The sequence below is a fragment of the Carassius auratus genome, unplaced genomic scaffold (assembly GCF_003368295.1).
Source record: "Carassius auratus strain Wakin unplaced genomic scaffold, ASM336829v1 scaf_tig00017200, whole genome shotgun sequence".
Lineage (NCBI taxonomy): Eukaryota > Metazoa > Chordata > Actinopteri > Cypriniformes > Cyprinidae > Carassius > Carassius auratus.
In genome coordinates, this window is record NW_020524753.1 from 14,847 (window position 1) to 37,108 (window position 22,262).

At 38.9% G+C, this 22,262-nt stretch overlaps 3 protein-coding genes across 4 annotated transcripts; 2 read left to right on the plus strand and 1 right to left on the minus strand.

The window, feature by feature from the left end:
- Nucleotides 1-736: 736 nt before the first annotated feature.
- Nucleotides 737-10,325, plus strand: LOC113075584 (reticulophagy regulator 3-like). The gene is made up of 10 exons (XM_026248262.1): nt 737-780; nt 961-1,676; nt 3,691-3,797; nt 4,274-4,304; nt 4,405-4,531; nt 4,873-4,957; nt 5,050-5,187; nt 5,887-5,966; nt 6,129-6,261; nt 6,827-10,325. The coding sequence occupies exons 2-10, from the start codon at nt 1,435-1,437 to the stop codon at nt 7,387-7,389; spliced, it is 1,506 nt and encodes a 501-aa protein (XP_026104047.1). The 5' UTR covers nt 737-780; nt 961-1,434; the 3' UTR covers nt 7,390-10,325.
- Nucleotides 10,326-10,961: 636 nt separating this feature from the next.
- Nucleotides 10,962-13,709, plus strand: LOC113075588 (homologous-pairing protein 2 homolog). The gene is made up of 8 exons (XM_026248265.1): nt 10,962-11,069; nt 11,226-11,326; nt 11,483-11,572; nt 11,667-11,778; nt 11,867-12,012; nt 12,330-12,383; nt 12,735-12,794; nt 13,507-13,709. The coding sequence occupies exons 1-8, from the start codon at nt 11,048-11,050 to the stop codon at nt 13,561-13,563; spliced, it is 642 nt and encodes a 213-aa protein (XP_026104050.1). The 5' UTR covers nt 10,962-11,047; the 3' UTR covers nt 13,564-13,709.
- A 27-nt stretch (nt 13,710-13,736) lies between these two features.
- Nucleotides 13,737-21,208, minus strand: LOC113075586 (max-like protein X). Of its 2 annotated transcripts, none has more exons than XM_026248263.1 (8): nt 21,095-21,208; nt 20,142-20,181; nt 19,834-19,923; nt 19,462-19,571; nt 18,763-18,865; nt 18,570-18,669; nt 17,669-17,870; nt 13,737-16,688 (listed from the first exon to the last, which is right to left on the minus strand). In XM_026248263.1, the coding sequence occupies exons 1-8, from the start codon at nt 21,134-21,136 to the stop codon at nt 16,632-16,634; spliced, it is 744 nt and encodes a 247-aa protein (XP_026104048.1). In that variant the 5' UTR covers nt 21,137-21,208; the 3' UTR covers nt 13,737-16,631. The 2 variants fall into 2 exon arrangements, with proteins under 2 accessions (XP_026104048.1, XP_026104049.1); XM_026248264.1 differs by having other exon boundaries at nt 20,142-20,178; nt 21,095-21,157.
- Nucleotides 21,209-22,262: the final 1,054 nt, after the last annotated feature.

A 22,262-nucleotide genomic window follows, 5' to 3' on the forward strand; every position in this document is an offset into this window, starting at 1 on the left:
GTTGGTTGTCGTTGGTTGTTGTTCTCATCTGAAGAGAGAGGTGTTGGTTGTTGTTCTCATCTGAAGAGAGAGCTGTTGGTTGTTGTTCTCATCTGAAGAGAGAGGTGTTGGTTGTTGTTGGTTGTTGTTCTCATCTGAAGAGAGAGGTGTTGGTTGTTGTTGGTTGTTGTTCTCATCTGAAGAGAGACCTGTTGGTTGTCGTTGGTTGTTGTTCTCATCTGAAGAGAGAGCTGTTGGTTGTCGTTGGTTGATGTTCTCATCTGAAGAGAGAGCTGTTGGTTGTTGTTCTCATCTGAAGAGAGAGCTGTTGGTTGTTGTTCTCATCTGAAGAGAGAGCTGTTGGTTGTCGTTGGATGTTGTTCTCATCTGAAGAGAGAGGAGTTGGTTGTCGTTGGTTGTTGTTCTCATCTGAAGAGAGAGGTGTTGGTTGTCGTTGGTTGTTGTTCTCATCTGAAGAGAGAGGTGTTGGTTGTCGTTGGTTGTTGTTCTCATCTAAAGAGAGAGTTGTTGGTTGTTGTTCTCATCTGAAGAGAGAGGTGTTGATTGATGTTCTCATCTGAAGAGAGAGGTGTTGGTTGTTGTTCTCATCTAAAGAGAGAGGTGTTGGTTGTTGTCGTTGGTTGTTGTTCTCATCTGAAGAGAGAGTTGTTGATTGTTGTTCTCATCTGAAGAGAGAGGTGTTAGTTGTTGTTGGTTGTTCTCATCTGAAGAGAGAGGTACTTGTTGTTGTTTTCATCTGAAGAGAGAGTTGTTGGTTGTTGTTCTCATCTGAAGAGAGAGGTGTTGGTTGTTGTTCTCATCTAAAGAGAGAGGTGTTGGTTGTTGTCGTTGGTTGTTGTTCTCATCTGAAGAGAGAGTTGTTGATTGTTGTTCTCATCTGAAGAGAGAGGTGTTAGTTGTTGTTGGTTGTTCTCATCTGAAGAGAGAGGTACTTGTTGTTGTTTTCATCTGAAGAGAGAGTTGTTGGTTGTTGTTCTCATCTGAAGAGAGAGGTGTTGGTTGTTGTTCTCATCTGAAGAGAGAGCTGCTGGCTGTTGTTGTTGGTTGTTGTTCCCCAGCTCTGACTGTAATCCTGAGCTCATTGGCCAGATCAAGTCCGTCCTCCGCAGCTCGCGCTGTTGCTCTCGCGACTAAAACAACGACTGGACATGACAGCAGCACGGTGACAACATAAAAAAAAGAACCTGTGCTGACACTTAAATATAGCAAACCAGACCCCCAAAAATGGGTTTTATTTCACATTTGCTTTGTATGCACGGTGACAGCCTCGCGCGAGGTCTGCCTTCTGCTGTTCTGCCCTGAGCGGATTCTTGCTAAAGCTAACTAGCGATACATACATCCAGATCGTTTCTAAAGCACGGGGTGTATTTTCAGCACTCTGATATTATAGATTGTGTTACTTTTTTTGCTGTCACGTTTCCCAGACGCGTAAGTATGGCTGGAGCGGAAGACGCGGCTGAAGGGAGCGGTTTTGCGGGGCAGCTGCGCTCTCGTGTCGGCCTCCGGAGCGGCTCGTGCTCCGGCGAGAGTCAAGAGCAGCTCCGCGCCGTGAAAGCGATGCTGCTGGAGCGGCTGGGACCGCACGAGCGCCTGCTCGCCTATCTGCAGTCTGTTTTATTGTGGGAGAGACCCTTTCACAGCGCCCTGCTGTACACGGCCGCCAATGTCCTGTTCTGGTGAGTGGATGAGCTTTATCTCCATGGATTTAACGTTCACGTTATCTCCACTCGGGCTCTGTTTACAACCTAACGTTAGTGCTTTCAGCTGAAACGTTTACATTATTCATGAACATTTTTGAGTATCGTGTATAAGCCTTTCTTGTTTTATCTGGATGCATACGTGTCGACATGTTCTAGACGTTTGCTCCTTTAATTTAAGATAAGCAACAGATGGTAAGGCCGGTATAGTGTCTATATTTAGACAGTGGGCTCTGGGTTTACTGGTGTGCAACTGTTAAAACAATGCTGAGTGCACACGCGTTGTGTTTTTGTGATTGACAGAACAATAACGTTTTATTTTGTATTAGGTGCCATGTTTGACTAAGGCCTGTTAAGCAGAGATCAGTTTGCACTGGATTTCTGTGGCCTGTATATGCTGTATGTTGACTTCCACCCCTCCTACTGTCAGTTATTAATGTATACAGTAGATAACTGCATATGAGAGACGCTACCACACACACACACACACACACACATACAATTATAATATTAATCACTATATAAGTAATATATGAATCATAATGTTATTAATATTTAATATGAACTTTAATACAATCAATATTATTATTTTGTATTTAATAAAATTGAATAAAAAATTCAAAGTAACGTGTTGTATTCCCAAATCAGTTTGTTGGGCCTGGTCTTATAGTTATATGATTTCTTGTTCATGCCTTGAGACTTTTCTCAGGCCAGCCTAACTTGGGAAGCCATGTGCTGTTAGTACACGCTTTTGTGCATTAAAATCAGCATGAATTCAAAGTGGAGCCTATTTATTTGCTTAATGCATGTCCTGGTCATTTCATTTGTGCAGTTACTACAAAGATTACAAATTGTTTGCCTCTGTAATCTTTAATCTAGGGCTGCAAAACGATTAATCGCGTTCAGGATAAAAGTTTGTTTGCATTCTATGTAGACACTGTATATTCTGTACTTATTGCTTATTGCACTTCCGGTTAGATGCTAACTGCATTTCATCGCCTTGTACCTTACATGTGCAATGACAATAAAGTTGAATCTAATCTAATCTAATTTAAAATGTGCATTAAGGCTTCATGCTGATACATGATGCCCTCTTTTTGCCACCCTATTCAAATCCTTAATGGATAAAGTCCTGATGATCTTGTCTTCTTTTATGGAAAAATGTGACATTTATAAAAGTAAAATTAGTTGGGAATGAGAGTTTATGTTGACTGTTTGCTATAAAGGATGCCTAATAAGTCTGAAAAGCTTTAGATGAAATGCCTCGGGAAGGAAAGCAGTGGAGGGAAGAATCGTTTTAGGTTGAATGGCTCCCTCTCTTGTTCTTTATCATTCAGGTATGCAGTCTTCATTCACTTAGTGCAGCCACCCTCTCCATCAGAGAAATATTCTCCTGATCTTATTATCTCTTTTTATTTGTCTCCGTGAACAGCAGAGGAACCGTTTGTGATATTTCTGTGCTTATAAAGAAGTGCTTGTCGCCACCAGTTTGGTTAGTGTGGATATGACAGGTCATGTGGGAATGCTGTTTGATCCAGTCATTAAACAGCATTCGCTGTCTGGTTCCACACCGAGAGCTCAGCAGAATTCAGCCTGGTCTCAGTGGCGGCTCACCTTTTGTTCAAGTACTGTAGCACATGGCAGTAATTAGCCACGCAGCGAAACTGTCGGAAATCACAACTGCTTGTGCAGCACACGCTGTATCTGAGATTTGCACAGGAAGACACTGGGGCTGGAAACACCTGTGTAACAAAGGTTTCCTCATACATTCAGGATGATAAATGCGTGACGGGTGCCAACACAAGGTTTTGCTCAGAGGATCCACAGTAGAGCTGCTGTTGCAGTATAAAGCACACATTGTAATGCATAAAAAAGGGATGATTCAAGACATTTCACAAAAATGATTAAAAAAAAAAGAAGCTTTTATTCAATGTTATTTCATGCTGAAATAGAGTATAAATAATGGACTACAGTCTTTCTGATCTCTTCTCAGGTTTTTTGCTCTGAGCTCCTTGAGGTTGCTCTTTCTGCTGGCATCAGGTCTGGCTCTGGCTGTTTGTGTCGACACTTGGAGGAATAAGATCTGGCCGAAGATCAAAGGTACAACTGACCTTCCTCTGCTGCCTGTCTACAGCTACTACCTATAAGACCTCATCTTTCTTCCATCTGTTTATCATTTTAATATGAATCATATTGGCTGTGATTAATATCTCGGTGTTCCTTGTGCTGTGACCCACTCGAGTTTAATTTTCTCCCTGCCCATTCACTCAGCTCCTATCACGTTATGAAATTGACAGTTCCTTTTAGTGCATTTCCAGGAGGAGAACAGTATCGACCTGAATCAATATTTTGCATGTAGCTGTTACACAGTGGCTTATTAGCATTTGATCTCCATTCCGGGACGTCTTTAAAAGAATTAAAACAAGATACTAATATAAAAGTCAGTGTTGCACTCATAAAACCTGTCGAAATATTCATATTTCTGACGGAAGTGAAAATGTAATGAAGCAAATGGTGAAAAAAAAGTCTTGTAATACTCACACATGTACCTTACACTGTTTGTTTTTGTTTTACAGTTAAAAGGCAAGATGAGAGCGAGAATGAAAGGTAACGTCAGTTTGTTTATTCTTTTTCAGGTTTTTCTAGTGGTGTGACGCTTGAGTTGTTATTTATTAATTCTCTCTGCTCTTCTCTGATTGGCTCTCAGCTGGGGTCTGGTGCAGCCTGGGACTTTGAGCGTGCCTGAATTGTGCCACCACCTGGCTGAAGTTTGGGTTATGGGCTCTTCCTGTGCAACAGATATTGTGCAGTTCAAACGGAAAAATCCAGGCAAGGTGAGAATACGTACAAACCAGAAACTTTGTGACAATTGCATGGTGATATTATAAGCCCTATATTGTGTGTGTAGACAGACTTTTGACTTGCTTAAAATAGTTTGGTCCAGTTTGCACATTTTTTCCTGGCTCACTTAGAAAGAGACTTTCTGAGCATCATGTAAAGTGACCAACCACAATGCATTTAGTTGTGCATTCGTGTCATTGAAGTTCTTTCATTATTATTATGGCTTTTATGACTGCTTTATGAGGTTGAATTATTATATTGTTGGTATAATATACAAACTCTTTTGTTTAAATGCTAAACATTTATCAAATGATGAAACTCCATTGTTTTACAGTTTTGTATGCTGGTTTGTGGCCTGTTCACGTCAGTGGCCATGGTGGGGCGCTACATCCCTGGACTGGTGCTGTCATACATGGCTTGTGAGTAGCAGAAATCCATCAGGGCTTGCTAATTTTCTCCAGAGCCTTAACAACTGCAAAATATTCACTTTCTTTCTTGTCCTGTCCCTCAGTGCTGGGTGTGTTGCTGTGCCCATTGGCTCTGTATTATCGGCTGTGGCAGCGTGCATGTGTGAAGCTGGAGCCAGCCCTGCAGTGGCTGGACTTCAGCGCCAAAGGATATATGATGTCAAAGCCTATAGACAACCAGTGTAAGTACACTGTAGATCTATACAGTGAGAGTCCCATAAAACTGATGTTATGCTGAAGACAAATTTTGCATTTTTAGAGTTGTATTTTAAGGACTATATCTGAAGATAAAATTGTGTGCATAAAGTCCCATTTGAATAATGTAGTGATGCACTGATAACACATTAGTCTTTCAAACCAAGCAGCTTTCTGTTGATCAACACACAACATCACAATGCAAAATCTTCATGCATGAAGAAAACAAAAATATACTATTATATGGATTCCTATTTAAGCAAAATTGCCTGCTATTTTATCTCCAAACCACAGTCTTCTCCATGTAAAGCTCTTATTCTACAAATCTGTGCAAAACAACCTTTCTAGGTGTTTGTTGATATATATTTTATAGGCATGAAGACATTCAATATTCAAATGGCATCTAACCTGACTAGGGTCTGTTGCATACAGTATCTTGTTTGACAGTAGAACGAAATGATGATTTTAGCTGAAGAATGAATCAACACGTTTGGTTATACTGAATGTTGTACAGAAACTTTGAATTACTTTGACTCAGTCTCTCAATTGTATTTGACATTTACCTATAACAATAAGCATTTGTGAACATGACCAGTTGATGTTTCTTGTAGCTATCTTTTACTGTATGTTACAGTCCTCTGAAGTTTTGATAAACCAAACTAATGTTTACCCTTCTGTGTTTGCAGTTCTTCGTAAGCCCTTCAGAAGCGGGACCTCAGATGACGCAAGTGACAGCGAAGAAGAACTGGCTGCATTCTGCCCGACGGTGAGCCCAGAAACAGGGTTATTTATATCACAGGGATTTAGAGCTGCTGCATGCTCATGAGGTTAGGGGGTCTGCAGGGGGTCATGACAGTAAAAAGCAAATTGGAAGATCATTGTTTTTTTCTAATACACTCACACTTCTCTAAATATTTTGCCCCTGTAGTTTGATGAAGCAGCTGTTGCTAAAGAACTGGCACTGACTGACTCCGAGCACTCAGATGCTGAGGTTTCATACATGGATAACGGCACCTTTAACCTCTCCAGGGGTCACACACCCCTCACAGATGGCTCTGAGGGTAAAACACCTTGACGTCTTTTTTTCAGTCTTTGTATGCGAGTCAATGACAAGATTGTCTACAGTAACCAAAAGGAAGAAAAGAAATAAAACACAACATAGCCTTAGAAATGTGCAATTTGTATTCACGTTGGTTTCATACAGTGTTGAAAAACCGTTGTAATATTTTAAAGAAAATCGTATGACTTGGTGCAACGATCAAGTAAAAATTGATTAAATATTTCCTTACTCATAGAATATATGCGAGTGTACACATCTAATGAAAATATTTGTTTTGAATGTGTGTATATAGATATTTTTTTTCAAGGTTAAAGGCTATTATGTTTGTATATTAAGTTGAAAAAACAAATTAATTAAAACTAAATATCAGAATCAATTCCAAAATTAAATTACTGTATGCATGAATTCTGTTTTTGTTACAATATTGTTTAAAAGTTTGTGGCCAGTAAGAAATGTTTTGGTATATCAGAATGATTTCTGAAGGTTCATGTGACACTGAAGACTGGAGTAATGGATACTAACAATTCATGCTATAATATCTTAATCTTTATTTTTTCCCTTAATAGATCTAGACAGACACAGTGATCCAGAAGAATCATTTGCCTGTGGGCTTCCAGACTTCCCCTCCATCAACCCAGATGCCACCCTGATGGAGGACGATGATGATGCCAGCATCGGGCTGCCCAGTCTCAACTCAGCCGCGCTCTCTGGCCCTCGCGGCTCTACCTCCGCCCTGCTGGACCTGGACACCCAGATGGACTCAGATCAGGAAGACTTCGACCCTGAGATCTCCCTCGGCTCCCTAAATACTACCTCTGACCTAACTAGTAACCTGGCAGGGGTCATCGCCAGCAACATGATCCAGGCAGCCATCGCAGGAGCCATGCAGCCCCGCCCACCGCAGGGTCCTCGGAGAGAGAGCGGCCCACGGCCAGGAGCACCCCCAAGGGGATACAGGAAGCAGTCGAGCTCGGAGTTAGACACAGATCTGGACTTTGATGGCGAGGACTTTGAGATGTTGGATCAGTCTGAGCTGAACCAGTTAGATCCCTTGGGAGGGGGGCAGGGGGGCCAAAACAGAACCCAGGGATCCAGTTTCCTGTCCAACTTGCTGGGGAAGCCACAGTGAGCCCATCTTGCAGATCCTCCCTCCGTCTGTCTGCTCCTCGTGTCCCTCGCACCTTGATCCGAGTAGAAGTTTGCAGTGTTGGCTTGAATGTCTACTGAGATGCTTTCGATTTATCTGAGTGACTGCGACGGAGAGAGAGTGTGTTTGTTTTGCACTATTAATGTCATATTAGATTCACCTGCCAGGTTTCCCTTCACTGGCTGCTGTTGATATCACTGTGAAGTAATCTTGTTTTTAGTCTGAATCTTCTCTGTTTCTGCTCTGTGAGTTTCTGTGTCCTCTCTCATTCGTGTGTGTTAAAAGGCTCCAATTTACTTTGTAGGCTAAGCAATAGGACAACAATCATAAAACATTTTAAAAGATCCAAAATCTCTTAAACTTTTTTAGAAACCAGCAAAACCAATACCAGATCTTTTTACCACATCCGAGTCTTCTAGATCTTTCACATCAATGGCTGGATTGTTTGTGTCTTCAATAATAACACACAGGACCAAATCAGACATTCCATCATCAGTGCAAAGCCAAGACCCTTAAGGTGTACAGAAATGAAATGAAGACGCCTGTAATAAAGCAATCTACAGTCAGAGGAGTCTGATGAAGTAGCAGTGACTCTTGTTTTTAAAGGGGTAGTTCACCCAAAAATCTAAATTCTGTCATCATTTACTCATGCTCATGCCATTTCTAATCCTTTATATACATTTTTTCTTCTGTAGAACATACAAGAAGATATTTTGAGAAATGTCTCAGTGTTTTTTGTCTGTACAATGGAAGTCAATGGCAACTAAAACTGTTTGGTTACCAACATTCCACAGAAGAAAAACAAGGGCTGAGTAAATGATGACAATTTTCTTTTTTGAGAGGCCTATCACTTTAAGAGTGAACTTTACTTAAGGTCACAGAGTGATAAAGACCAGTCGGGTTCTCATTTTTCCTTATAGGGGTGAATTCTGGTAAATTGAGATGCTTTCTGTCATTGAAACGACTGGGGAAAATGTCCCAAATAGCTTGAATTCACCTTGTTTGCACCTGTTTGCCCCCCATTTGTTTATACAGTATCTTTATGTGGTAACTGCACATGATTTTTAATCATGTCTATCTGATGGCGATGAAAATTTCTTAAATCAGGAGTAATATATTTAATTACATTAGTAACTAAATTAGTAGTCGAGACAGTTTTGAGGAAGATGTTTCTCTCTTAATGATATTTACATTTAAGTTCATACTGGCTGGATTTTTTTTTCTGCATTTCTTGAATAGCACATTTTAATAAACGACAGTAGCTCTTTTAAAGACCTCTGTTGAAAAAATAGGGAAAACTACAGTATATTGTGTTTCAGATGGATGTTCTTTGTCTGTTCGTTAGTCAAATTAAAAAACAATTCAAATCAAACAATACCAACTTGTTTAACAGCTCAGCAATGCTGCTCAGCTGGATAATATGGCAGTACATTGATCTAGTTTGTAATGACTCTACCTCAAACAAGACATTGGGCTGTAACTGCCACCTCTTTGTACACCGCCTCCTCTCTTCAAACACACCTTTAACCATTCTGACTTAATGCAGGAACTTTTAAACAGGTAGCAGCAGAAAAACAGTAGATCTCTGCATCCTCTCTTCTCATCTGGTCTGGTCTGGTATGAGATTTAGGGGCAAAGTCTTACATTCAGTGCAATACTAAAGCACAAAAGGATTTGAGAAAACACCTTTCTTACTTCCTTTCTTGGAAGCTGGTGGAATTAAATGAGTGGATTTTGCTGTTTCTTTAGTAGATGCTGAGCATTGTTTGTTTCACTGCACTTTTCCCAAGTGAACCGTTTCTGTTTCTGACCTAATGCTAATGAGGCCATCATTGCTGGCTTTAAGCTTTCATTATTGTGTATGCTGGAGAGTAGGAAACGTACCGGAAAACTGCTGTAGCGATAAAAAGGCATTCAGTTACCAGAGACCAGTGAAGTGTTTTCTATTTTCTAGGCATACATTGGTTTTCTCGTTTTAATTGAAGGTAATGGAGCGTTTAGAAATTATAAGGAAGCATCTTATCTTTCTCATGTGTATTCACAGTCTGTCACTTCCTGCTGTTCCAGTTTGTTTATTACATTTCAAAGTCACAAGTCTTACTTTACCCAGCCAACATGAGTAAGTTTAGAAGAACAGTACTGTTTATTGGAGTGTATCATATTTGACCACTTTTCACAAATTTTATTCAATCTTTCACTCTTTTTTTTTCCTTATTGTTTTCCTGTTTTGTTTTTGTTTGGTTGTGAGCCCTAATTGCTGATGATTTTTTTTGGATTGCTGTGTTAAAAAAGATTTGATTTATTATTATTATTATTATTTAGGTGTCGACATTGAAGTGTAATGCATAGTAGGCTCATAGATCGGAAAGCTTTTTAATTTTCCCCTTTTTACTGTTTCATACTATTATTAAAAATACTTAACTAATTATATGGACACACTCTTTAATGATTCATTTGGTTTGATAGATTATCAATATTTCTTTTGAAAAAACATGACAAAGATCTCTGTTTGTAAGTGTGTCAGTGTGATTACTTTTCAATGCAAAAATTCCCTGGCCATTTTAGCCATTCACCTTTTTGTGTTAAATTTCAGCAAAAATCACCAGCAATTCAAATCGGACAATGAAGTGGTGGTTTACTGGAGGAAGATTATGCCCAGCGTCATCTATTGATGTTGTATTGATGTTAGTGCTTTAAACAGAAATCAGTTGGCAGGCTGCCATGTTGAGGCCAATGCAAAATACAGAATCACTCATTTTTTCTTTCTTTCTCTGTGTGAGCATTTTACAGGAGTCTTTCTATAGCTGGATACTGCAGTGAATTTTATTTCTGTACAGAACTATTTCACTCTTCCATTCTCTGTAATTGTTTTTTGATAACTTTTGATGTGTAAGACAATAAAGAGATGAATGAATGTATTCTTTAAGTAACAAATGTGATTTTTCTTCTATTAGTTAGCCCTACTGGATACATTTAATTTAGTTTTGTGACCAAAATAATCTGCAATAAACAATGACTGATATTAACAGAAATAACACATTTTAGTAAGATTAAAAAAGAAATATGTTGTGGAAGGCAATGCAATTATAATAAAAATTAAACCGTGAACATGGTTAATCTTAGCTCTAATTCTACAGAAAATTATATTTAATGAATGTACAAATTACAGTCAATCAACATACATGAAATTGGAAAGTTGTTTTAAATCATTTAGAAATATTATAAACCGTATGGATAAAAAAACCCTGCATTAAATGTTTAGCAGTAGCATAATAATAATATACTAATTTTAAGTAATTATATGTTGTCTTAAAAGCAACAACAACAAAAGTTAAAGATGCAGAAGGGCATTTTAACTGTGACTTTTAAATTGATAAACTAATGAGACGTTTATATACATAATGTGTAGATTATACAGTATAATGTCAAAATGTTTCACACACACACACACACACACACACACACAAGTGACCAGAAGATCCGACACAGACCATCGAGTTGACGTCTTCAAGATGACGTACGTGTCGTCGTCACCGGTACTCCCACAATTCAACTCGGCGCGCGAAAGCTACCTGAGGTAAACAACAGAAAAGTGCAGCTCGCTGTATTCATACAGTCTATGATCTAGACCGAGTAAACAATGAGCAAAAAAGACAGTGCTGGTACGCGATACTTCTCATACTTACACTTCTGAACATTTCATGCCTTCATTTTGAAGTGATTTTTATAATTGGTAACGTTACGACAACGCCACTATAAAATACTCCGCTGTACGTTACTGTTACTGCATCGGATCTCCGTCTTTGTCTTCCACACAGGCGTTGCACAGATCCTCGCATACCTGAATGAGAAAAACAGACCCTATAGTGCTCAGGATGTCTTTATAAACCTACAGAAGCAGTGTGGTCTGGGTAAAACGGTAAAAACAACATTAACGTACATGACAGATGACATCTGTTCAGTAGTGTCAAGCGCTCTTTGCTCTTGTTAAATGTGATACGTTAAAATTACAGTTTGTATACAGAGTGTATGACGTTATTTGATTTTGTGATATTAAACGCCTTTATTTTCCCAGGCTGTGGTCAAAGCAATGGAGCAGCTGGCCCAGCAGGGACAGATTCAAGAGAAAGTCTATGGAAAGCAGAAGATCTACTTTGCAGATCAGGTTGGTCTAATTAGGATGGAGACAGATTGCTGTTAATATGAAGAGAACTGGCGTTGGGTAATCAGCCTGACCGATGCCTTGTCTAACCCCTCAGTCTCAGTTTGCGGATGTGAGTGATGCTGAACTGAAGGAGATGGATGCTCGTGTCGCACAACTCAGTGCTGAAGTACAGACCATCTCACAGAGCTGCAGGCAGCTGGATACAGGTGTGCACTCAACGTGCGCTGCTGGGAAAAAACATTCGGTTTGATCTTAACTCTGTATTTGATAGAAAGATCATGGTTTTGCCCTCAGAACTGAAGGAGCTGAACAGCTCATTAACCACAGCAGAGATGGAGGCCCAGATCCAGGAGCTGCAGGCGGAGTGCTCTGGGTACAGAGAGAGGCTGGATAAGATCAAAACCGCTACAAACCATGTGACCCCTGAAGAGAAGCAGAAGGTTAGAAACCAAGTGTCAGTGTTTACAGTATCAGCTCTGTGCATGATCAATAAGCGCAAAATATAGTGTTGAGTAAGTGCAAATCGGCCTGAATCTCTCCCACACTAGCCCTGGGCCATTCTTATTCTTGAGCCCTGCACATTAAATAGCTTTTTTATGTAAGTAGTGCAAAAATACTAATTTAAAGCCTTCTAGCATCTCTGGAATACGTTTGATTCATTAGGTGAAGTTTGTACAGATAATGTGTCTGTCCTGGGGCAGTCAACAGTATATTATGCTTGTTTATGTTGCTGACAAATGTATTTCTTGCCCCTCAGGTTTACAAGGAGAGAGAGACTTATGTGAAGGAGTGGAGGAAGCGGAAGAGAATGGTAATGAGCTGTAAAAATATTTATTCACACGGCTTCAGATTCTACCCAGGAGACAAAATGTCAGCTAGTTTTTAATGATACAGCCATAAGGCATGCCTTTATGAAAGTGCATTCATTTCATATTTACCTTTGTGTCCTCAACACCATGGTTTATTTATGTACGAATGGAAACTGCACATTATGGCCTTTACTATCACAGCCAATGGTCAACTGACCTAACAAATGATGCCTGTGATATAATGCTACATAACTTACATTATACAGATTATTAGATATATATTAAGTCTTATGTATCATAACATGAATCTCCAAGCATGGCTTTTAGATAATTTATGTCTGTTTACCTGCCAGGTTACCGATATGGTTGGAGCTATTTTGGAGGGGTACCCAAAGAGCAAGAAACAGTTTCTGGTGAGTCATTTCCAAACTTTTTTGTTACAAATTTACTTGAAGTACCCCTCTGAGATTTGACATTAATATTTCAATTACAACATGTTTGCTTGTTCACAATTCTCTGATGTCAGTTATCAGTCACATGGCATGCAAGTAAATAGATAAAATCATTACGGTTGTAAATTATTTTTTTAACGTTCAAATGCTCAAGCTTTTATTTTACCCTAATACGGAGATGGAATCTTTTTATGTTGGATAATATTAGAGAGAGTTCATCCAAAATGTAAAATGCTGTCAATATTAACTCGCCTTATTGCCGTTCCAAACCTGTAAGGCCTTTGTTTATCTTCAGAACACAAATTAAGATATTTTTTGATGAAATCCGAGAGCTTTCGTTCCCTGCAAAGACAGCAAGGCAACTGACGCGTTCAAGTGCCAGAAACAGACCATGAAAATACTCCATGTTCCATTAGTGTGGATGCAGGGTCAGAAAACTCTCGGATTTCATCAGAAATATCTTTGTGTTCTGAAGATGAATGAATGCTTTGGAATGACATGAGCTTGAGGAATTATTGACAGAACTTTCATTGTTGGTTGAACTATTTCTTTACAAACCTCGCACAAACCCTTGGGGTATCACAGCCATTGTTTTTTGAAAACCCTGCTTTAGAGTATCGTGTATTTGTATACTAGCAAACGAAAAACTTTCTTTTCTCTCCTTTGAAATCAGGAGGAGGCTGGAATTGAAACGGATGAGGACCATAAAGTGACAATGCCCAACATCTGATGGAGGACTCACTGATTAAATTCCGATCGTTGCTGGGACACCAGACCTTTGGAAAGGTTGGAAAGTAATGTAGAGTATTCTGGGACACTGAGACAACGGTTTTGTTAAAAACTAATCCTATTTATAAAAGTTCTGTTGAGAAAGAAAGAAAGAACGAACAAACAAGCTGTAAAAAAGTTTGAACATTTGTTTATTTTTCAATTAAAAAAATGATACTGATACAAAAATATTTCCACCAGATTCTTCCGTTGAAGTCGGAAACGCAAAAGCACAGAGTCTAGTAAAGTAGTTCAGCACGACGTAGGCTCATCTCTGTGAGCTGGCATTCGCTCCACCGTATGGCTTTTAACCTGTAAAGACGTCCCTTATTCCAGCACAGGTCAGACAGTTGATTGTACAATCATCTGTTATCAACAAAACAAAGATCTCAATACCTAAAAAGCTGTGTCCTGAGTAGACTTTGAATTTTCATTACGCCTTAATTGACATTCATTGAAAATATAAATAGAATTGGGCGGTCACACCATGTGAAGCTGCTATACCACGCACGGATGCGACTGTGTCTTCATCGATAGCTTATGCAGCACAAAACATACTGATCACAAGAGCTTAAACCATTATCATAAATGTAGGATGCGCTACACAAAGCTGAAGAAAAGCTGACATAACATGACAAAAAAAGAGGTTTATCTTCCATTATTTGTGCGTAGACACTGCAATCTTTGGTCACAGCATCACAATGACAAAGAGGAACTAAGATGGCTCAGCATTGCCTAACTTTAATTCTATTAAAACATGCAAGACAGCTGATGCATCACAGTGCAACCAGACCTCTAGGCTCCCCTTTCCAGCACTAGGCGGTTCACAAAGGTGAAAATGTAGTTGTGCTTTGGAAAATGATTTGAACATGAGGTAAAGATGATAACTGAATGCAACACACCAAGCTTAATCATTCAAAGGCAGCTGACTGGTTTACAATTTCACCTCAGTATGTGTGGGGTGTGAAGTTGAGTATTCTCGAACTTATTTGTGGTTGTCAGTATGATATTTTATCTTAGCATCACAACTGCAGACTCTTGAACATATGAATACTGATGAAAGTCTTCTGGGTTTAGACTAAACAAAGAAATTATTCAACTTCAGGACTGAGGTGTGTTTCGACATCAACTAAACAGAACTAACTAGGGGTGCTCCGATCAACATTTTTGAGGCCGATCACAGAAAGCAGGATCACAGATACCAATCTTTAAAGCCTTCTTTTTATCATGTTGATTTATTTATTGTGATGATCCAATCAAGATTTTTAGACATTTATTCAGGGCCTGAATTTCATATTTGAAAATGAATCCCTCTCTTATGTGACTCTTGTGGGAGGATTTTTATTATTTTTTAATTTGGAGGTGTAAATATATTATATAAAATATATATTTATATATAATGTTTGATCATGCAATGTATTTTTGTTTTTACAGTCGTGTAGTTGTTGCACAAGCCTGATTTAATCAGCTGTATGTGAGGTCCACACATGCTCTGTTTGCAGTGTGCATGTAGTCCATGTGTGGTACAGAAGCAGCACGGACTGAGCTTTCACACAGGAGTCTGATCCTGAACATTGTGATTCTTTTTTTTTTTTTTTTTACACAGTACAGTAATACAATCTTTCATCAATTATTCAATGCTTTTTACTTTTGCATTTATCTCTAGATTTATATATTATGTCGCTAAAACATAACATTTAAACTACTTTTCTCACGTTATCACAAACATTCTAAATTAAAACCATTGACAGAAACAATCAGCTCTACTGCCTTTCTTTTGCATTTAAATCTTTATTACAAGCAATCCTGCAGTTCACAAAGAACTTTAAGCAATGATTGCCTTGTTTATCTAAAAGTGCTTTTTTTCTTTAAACCTAGCCAAAAAACCATAGCCTATGTGTTGACTGTGAAGCACAGCAGACTTTAATCATATGCATTTAAGGTGTAATTACTACAATTTTGTGTTAGTGCGTATTCACATTTTTGCAAACAATGCACTGTTACTTTAATTCAGCGCAGCAAAAAATAGACTTGGTGCGGAAACTATCTCTGTACTGCTGCAAACGCTCTGCCAGACCGCAACCGTGTCTGCAGTGTGAACGCTTTAATCCATTAACATGAGCGCGGTAAAAATACACACCACATACACACTGCAAATGTACTAATGTGAACCTGGCATTATTATGTGTGTGCACTGTAAGTGTGCATGAGCGCACTGTCTTCAGGAAAGCACGCGAGCGTTGAATGGCTTGAACACTGACTAGAGTTAAAAAGAAAAAATGCTATTTAGTGATGCAATTCCTGTGTCAGCTGTGCAGCTCACTTATAGAGCAGACCTGATGTGATTAAGGCATTTGCATTTTGAGAAAGAGAGAGCACACGCAGTGATTCACTCAACGCTGTTTGTGAAATTATCTCTTACAGAGACTTTTACAAATTACTTTATCAGTTATTTAATGAAGAAATATGAATTGTACCTCAGCTTAAGTACTATAATTATTTAACGCACGCTGGACAGAGACTGTGCCGCTGCATGTCATGCCAAACCTCTCACGGCAGGCTCATGTTAATGGATTAAAGCTTGAGATCAGTTTTATGAGATCGGCCTTTTTAGAGATCGCCGATCAATCATCCCAAAGTGATTATCGGCCGATTGTGATCGGCGCACCCCTAGAACCAACACCTTCTTTAATTTCTAAACCAGCTGAAAGTGTGTGAGGAAACTATATGCAATGGCAAACATCTTAGATCAGATTATTACCTTCCAAATTATTAGTAATAAAATGACTGATCAGAATAAATTAACGCATTTCCACATTTGTTGATTTGAATCACTGCCATAAACACTGTCAGTCAATACTTCATCTCTTTAGAGTCCTTGTAATCCACCCCAGTCCATTAGTGTGCTGATACCCTGCTGCATAGTGTGTGTGTGTGTGTGTGTGTGTGTGTGTGAGAGAGAGAGAAAGAGAGACTGTTCTTGAATGAGATATCAGCCTGAGAGACAGACAAACATACAGATAGACAGCTTCAGTACAGCTGACCATTCACTTGCTGCAGCACAGTCACCACAAATTCTCTCAGCGTCTGTCAACAATACAGAAAAACATAGTCAGCCTGGGAGTTTACAGTGTTTAACTAAGCCTGTGTAGGGCTATTTTGTGCCCAAAATGCAATGACTTTCTTTTTTTTCCTTTTGGAAATAGGAAAACATAACACAGTTGCTACTTGCGCATTAAGTTGATCAGCAATTTCTAACTTTTGACAAGGGGCATTTACACTTGATAATGTAATTAATTTTTCCTGTTAAGAAAAATGGCAATCTGCTATAAAATTAAAAAAAGTGTAAATGTCTTCTAAAACAGGGTGTCAACCAGGACACTTAGCAAACCTAAAACTTGCAAAAAATACTTTAAATGTTTTAAAATTTGACTGAACAAACTTTAAAATGAGCTAAAACAACAACAACAACAAAAAACCTAATTTTTTGAAAAGCCAGGGTTCTAGTCTAGTTAATTAATTTAATATTAACTTTTTTTAAATAAATATACATTATTTGCTAGTTTTCAAGTTCTAAAATATTTGACCGGGTAGAAATAGAGTAAAAACTATTTTTAAAAATCCTTCTGAATCCAGTAAATCACAATCAACTGGAAAACTCTTGGGGTCTTTAAATATTGTTGTGAACCTTTACGTGAAAAAAGCTGTGAACTGTTCATATCGTAATTCAGCTATTAACAAGCCGTAAAGGAACAGTTCACCCTAAAAATGAAAAGGTTGTCATCATTTACTTACCTTCATGTTGTTCCAAACCTATATAAGTTATATTCTTAAGTTGAGCACAAAAGAAGATATTTTGATAAAGTTGTTTGTTCCAACTGACTTCCATAATAAGAAAAGAAATACTACAGAAGTCAATGTGGACCATCAACTATTTGATTACCCGCACGGTTCATAATATCTTATTTTATGTTCAACCAACTCAAACAGGTTTGAAATGACATGAAATAAGTTCTCATTTTTGGGTCAACTATTCCTTTAAACACGTGAGCATGTGCATGTGCTACCTGGGGCTTGCAGTGTTCCTCGATCCAGCTGAAGACGCAGGCAGAGAGCTCCTGAAAGCTGTTGACCGACACTGAGGCACTGAAGGACTGGAACAGAGAGTCCATGATGCTCTGAAACACACTGAACTTCACCTGGTCTGAAACCTGCTCGCTGCCCTGCTGAGGGTTATTCTGATGGGCCTTCACAATGTGCTCATAGTTCCTGAAACAAACCATTAAAAGACACGTTAGTATCTTTAAGACACTTTTCTTCCTCCCTCCCTTTTATAGGTCTTAACCTGTTAAATGTCACCCCGTCCCGTATACGGGACACCTACGTTGACTATACTATATTACAATCAAATCTAATCTAATCTTGACAAACTATATATCGTTGGAAAGGTCTAAGACTCCCAAATATATATTTTACCAATATTTTTTGTTAAAAATTATGTAGGAAAAGTAATAGATGAATTTATGACAAGAGTGCACCCTCAGAATTCTACATTACAAAAGGAGCTTTGACCTTTGTTTAGAAATAAGACTTCCTCGTTGCCTTTTTAGAAATCATCAGAAGTTATATATCACTTGAAAACATAAAATCTCAAAATTCATCCTTCAAAACCCATTTTAAAATCAGACATTGCATTACCATGTAAATGGCACATAAAAATCATGTTACAAAATGTTTTCAGTCATGAATTATAAAAATTTAGGTTTGTATCATGCACATTCATGTCTATCTTCAAAAACGTGAGTGACAGTTAACAGGTTAAAGGGGGGTGTTATCTATTTCTTGGCAGAAGAGTGACGGTGTCAGATAAAGCCGGAAACAACCCCACCGGAGAATAAGTGGAACTACATTTGTCAGCTTATGCAGTTAAAAATGTCCCGGCCACGTGTCAATAACCCCCCCACTCACGTTTTCATAATTTTCAGCGCCATCACCTCCTTCCTAAGTGTGGAAACATCCTCTTCCTGCTTCTTCTTTTCTTTGTGGAGAAACTGAATGTAGTCGATTGCTGCAAACACACACACACAAGCTGCTGAGCTTTTCCATTCCAGAGTGAAAGGCATGTGACAAGGAAATATAAATAGATAATGAAGGTTCTCACTCTTCTGCAGGACTGTAGCTTTACTCATCTTCTGAGTGGCCATGGCAAAGTCAGACTGCTGCTGGCATGTAGGCACTATAGACTGCAGGTCATCATAGCCTTTCTGTGGGACAGAGATCCGTACAGACACTTCTGAGTGACAGAAGTAGAACGCTAGGAACAAGGCACGGTGTTCTTTTACACACGAGCAGCTCACAATCCAGTCTGTCCACAGTAAACTGCTCCACATGAAATCATCTCTGCATGTTTTGGGTTGCTTGTACCATGTATCTGGGAACACATCTTGCGCTGATCTCATCTGATCTCACCAAATTTGTAATGAAAAGCACTTACAAACCGCTCTCTTCAACAGAAGAGATTTAATGGGGTCGCTGCGTCATTTTTTTTCCATCAAAATGGAAGCTTGGATTATTATTGCCATATTTCTATATTATAATCAAAGTGTTTGGGCAAATTGAGCAGCCCTAGAAACAAGCCCAGCACCTGGAGCTTTAAAAAAAAAAAACATTTATAAGTGTAAACAATTTACCATTTTATCAGGGAATAAACTGTGCAGACCTATGCTTACGAAATAAGTATTTCTATTTGGCAGATAATTACTGTGCTTTTGTGATCCATTATTGCGATCACTTCCAAGTACCTTGTGCTCATGTAAGCTACTATATTTTCTGTCTTTGTTTTTGCTCTTCTCTCTCTTACCTTGATGGCATCTCTGCGTTTCTGCTCTGCCTGTGTGTGTGCCTGTCTCCTCCGGTCTTTATACGACTCCTTATAGGGCGTCTCATGTCTGTTATCACTGTCTTCATCATCTAAACCAAAGGGAAGAACAGTGTGTTAGCAGACTGTATCTTGATGTCTGTATTTAATGTCGCAGATATCAACATGTTTTCTTTTATATTGTTACGTACAGCGTCAGAGTGTAACATAATTGAAAAAGAAAAAACAATATAGGCCACGGACTTGGTTCTTTGCATCAGAGGGAGCATAAAGGGTCTTGCATAAAGAACATTTTAGAGCAAAGGTTATAAAAAAAAAATGGCCATGTTTGATTTTAGATGATTGGGGTATTACCTGTGTTTGGTACAGAAGAGGCACTCGTGGATCCGATGCTGTTGGCTCTTGACACCAAACTTCCTTTGCGAGCACTCTCGGCAAAGAAACCTAATGATATAGAAATTTATACAAGTATAAATGTAAACACTAGTATTAATGTTTGGTTACTTCAAAATTTGACAGCACAAAGTAGTTTCAGATGGTCGAGTCCAGCCCATGGGTTCATTATATTTTTAAAACTGCATGTCTAACCTTCATCTTCGGAATATAAGAAAAAAACACATTGGTGTAGACTTATAGTAATAGTTTATAGCTCTGGTACTCACTGTGATCGAAGCCGTTGTCGCTGAAGGCACCGTCCGTCTGCTGAGACATGGTGAGATGGGTGATATAAAAAGACAAACAGAAGAACAGTCAAAGCGAGCCTGACTAAACAATCACATATGCAAACATAGCCTGACCTGTCCTGCCTTACCTTTATCTAGGACACCTCTAACTCCCGACTGTGATGTGTCCCAAATAACCCCTTTAAAGAGTGACATTTAATCTACATGCATAATGCGTCTCCAAACTCTCAGATTGAGCAATATCTGTCATATTGTCAAGCTGCCATTACAGTCGGTGCAATTGAGGGCATATTTTATGATTTTATAAGTTGCATATGAATGCGGCAGGAGGTTATAATGCACTGGAACAGCAGCATACATACAGTGGAGGCACAAACAAACAAAGAAAACTAGTGAGATTTAATTTGCTGTCTTGACAGTATTTTGGGACATCATCTGTCACTTGAATCGAATCCCGTTCTCTGGGGAGTCGATTCGATCGTCCGAACGCGCCTTCGATGCCCAAAAATTCTGTCTAGTGGCAGTTTAAATACGTTTCGAAACAGCCAATGTAGCGATCAAACCAGTTAGCTTAGCGATTTCAACTCGTACACATCTGTTATAGCTTCCATTCTAACATTTACAACATAAAAAGTCAGTTTATAGGCAGAACTGTTTTCGGACGCATTTCTGTGGTAATGTGTTGCCTAAATCACCGCTAAATACAAAGCATTTTAAGACCACTATTATGTGGGGAGCAGGGTAATTGTTCTTTTGACTTGCTGAACTTTACGACTAACGTTAGCCAGCTGAGCTAACGTTAGAGAGTGAAACCAACCTCTGTAGAACTAACGTTACACAGATAAACAGAAACACACTTCACGGGGGCGATTTGGGAGGATATGGCTGTTTTAAAATCAGCGGACAGACTTTATCTGAATATTTTTCCTTACTTTGAGCCAGGGATCCTCCGGTGACGCGCTGTTTTCCGTCATGTTGAAATAAACAATGAGTGGATTTCACGAACTGCGCCTTCTATCGGCCATTATCTGATCTGACCTCTAGAGACTCATCCTGCACTCTATCGTTCTCTCCGTCTCCTGATTACTGACGGCTAGGATTTCCGATGAACTCTAGTTCATTAATATATATTGATCTATACGTTCTTCCATTTCGTTTCTTGATGTACTCATTGCATTGACTGTGTATTATATTATATTTTATTGTAGTCTATAGCTACACATATACCTTACAATGCTTGATTAGATATAAACATCAGTGTGTGGTAATTTCTTCCACATGGTGGTGCTCTAAGAGTTCATCATGCATCAAACTGAGAGTTAAAGCTCGTATCACAGAGTAATGGGTATTTATCTATCTATCTATCTATCTATCTATCTATCTATCTATCTATCTATCTATCTATCTATCTATCTATCTATCTATCTATCTGTCTGTCTGTCTGTCTGTCTGTCTGTCTGTCCGTCCGTCTGTCTGTCTGTCTGTCTTTCTCTGTCTGTCTATCTCTCTCTGTCAATCTATCTATCTCTGTGTTTCTATCTATCTTGGTCTGTCTGTCTATATATCTCTGTCTATCTCTGTCTGTCTGTCTGTCTGTCCATCTATCTCTGTCTGTCTATCTCTGTCTATCTCACAAAAAAATAAAATAAAACGGGGGAGTCGTGGCCTAGTGGTTAGAGAGTTTGACTCCTAACCCTAGGGTTGTGGGTTCTAATCTCCAGCAGGCAATAACATGACTTAGGTGCCCTTGAGCAAGGCATCGAAACTGCTCTGGGTGTGTGTTCACAGTGTGAGTGTGTGTTCACTGCTCTGTGTGTGTGTGTGTGCACTTTGGATGGGTAAAATGCACAAATTCTGAGTATGGGTCACCATACTTGGCTGAATGTCACTTTCTCAAATATCACTTTCACCTATCTATCTCTGTCTTTCTATCTATCTCTGTATGTCTATCTACAGGTGCATCTCAATAAATTAGAATGTCGTGGAAAAGTTCGTTTATTTCAGTAATTCAACTCAAATTGTGAAACTTATGTATTAAATTCAATGCACACAGACTGAAGTAGTTAAAGTCTTTGGTTCTTTTAATTGTGATGATTGTGG